Source organism: Morone saxatilis, unplaced genomic scaffold (genome assembly GCF_004916995.1).
Source record: "Morone saxatilis isolate NCDOM2014 unplaced genomic scaffold, NCSU_SB_2.0 Contig7, whole genome shotgun sequence".
NCBI classification, from domain to species: Eukaryota; Metazoa; Chordata; class Actinopteri; family Moronidae; genus Morone; species Morone saxatilis.
Window position 1 is genome coordinate 23,185,100 of NW_023340246.1, and position 1,623 is coordinate 23,186,722.

The following is a 1,623-nucleotide window of genomic DNA, read 5'->3' on the forward strand; positions in this document are numbered from 1 at the left end:
AATAATCTTCATATTCTGACTTTATTTTACTCTTTAAACACATTTTATCTTTAACTGTATTATAATCTATATTTTATATAGTTTAACTGCAGCAGACTGAAGTGAAGGGTAACTATTGATTATTGATCATCAGTTGATTATCAGCTCTTTAATTAATCACTAAACATTTTAATCATTTAAAGTCACTTTTAAAGAAAAGTCCATATTCTGATTTTATCTGTGAATATTTAGTTTCTTTAAATAAATTAACTGATCTGAGTTGTTATTGACAAACTAATCAATAACCTGAGAAGAGGCCGATCAATCAGTTTGTTTGCTGATGTAATTATAGTTATAATAACATTAAAGAGAAGCAGCCTCACAGTCGAGGAGCAGAAAGTTCCCGCTCTGATGTAACTGTATTGGTACGGTCAGCCGTTAACGGTGGCGCCGCAGACGCAGGTGATCGTGTGTTTGAGCTCGTGGTCGACGGTCGCTGTGTGTTTGTGTTTCAGCCCAAAGCGGTGAAGAAGAGCGGCGCTGAGGAAGAGGAGGAGCCGCTGCTGAAGGAAAACCCTCGCCGCTTCGTCATCTTCCCCATCAAGTACCACGACATCTGGCAGATGTACAAGAAGGCCGAGGCGTCGTTCTGGACCGCAGAGGAGGTACGTGTGAGTCTGTCCGTGGAGCGCGGTGCGGCGGGAACGCGGCGCCGCGGCGTCCTCTGTGTGAACGCCGTCACACGAGCAGCTGCTGGTCGATGTTAACGGCTCCTGTTTGTTCAGGTGGATCTGTCCAAGGACCTGCAGCACTGGGAGGCTCTGAAGGACGAGGAGAGGTTCTTCATCTCGCACGTGTTGGCCTTCTTCGCCGCCAGCGACGGCATCGTCAACGAGAACCTGGTGAGGAAGAGCGCTCGCCGCCGAGTCGCACGCTGTCACTCAGCGGATCAGTTTCATCGTTCACAGTTAAAGTTCCAGAAACAGAAGAACTTCAGGTTCAGTCAGAAAGAGACGCAGAACTTCTCCTCAGAACGTCTCGTCCTCCGACGCGTCGCTTTGCTTTATCAGTTAATTAAACAGCTTCTGTCAGAGCTCAACATGGTGTCGATCGCTGGTGCAGTGAGTTCTGTCGTATGAGGGTTAGAAACACATTCAAACATTTAAATAAACACGTGAGCAGTTAACAAGATGCTCTGAAGCTTTCTGAGCTCCAGAAACTGTAACGAAGGACAAACAGCTGAACAGGAGTCGGATGTAATGATCCAGTGAAGAAACAGTTGATATTAGATAAATGAAGGATCTATAAAGGAGGTCAGCAGAGTCCTTCAGATCACATCATTTACAAACCAACAGAAACACCTGTGGGGGTTGTCCCGAGTACCGAGGTCCTCGAACGCAGCACAGCGTTACTGGTTAAACAGTGGGAGAGCGATTTCTCTGGTTTGTTTTCAGGAAGTAATATTCCACATACTGTTGAAGATGTAAAGGACAGTTTAGATAAATGTGTGCGGAGAGAACTCCTCTAAGGGTTTGAGTTGTGATATTTCCCTGGAAGAAGTGAAAGCTGCTGTAAAGTCTGAAAGAGCAGCAGGTGTGGAAGAAACCCAAATGTTAAAGTCTGGTCCTCTTTTAAACACTTTGT

General features: G+C 45.3%; 1 protein-coding gene across 1 annotated transcript in view; it reads left to right on the forward strand.

Moving 5' to 3' along the window:
• The window catches only part of LOC118340437, an 11,599-nt gene that overhangs the window by 8,766 nt on the left and 1,210 nt on the right, over positions 1-1,623 (forward strand). The window contains exons 4-5 of the mRNA XM_035678400.1: positions 332-644; positions 765-881. Of these exons, the coding sequence (XP_035534293.1) occupies positions 332-644; positions 765-881 (430 nt within the window). The remainder of the gene's footprint in view (positions 1-331; positions 645-764; positions 882-1,623) is intronic.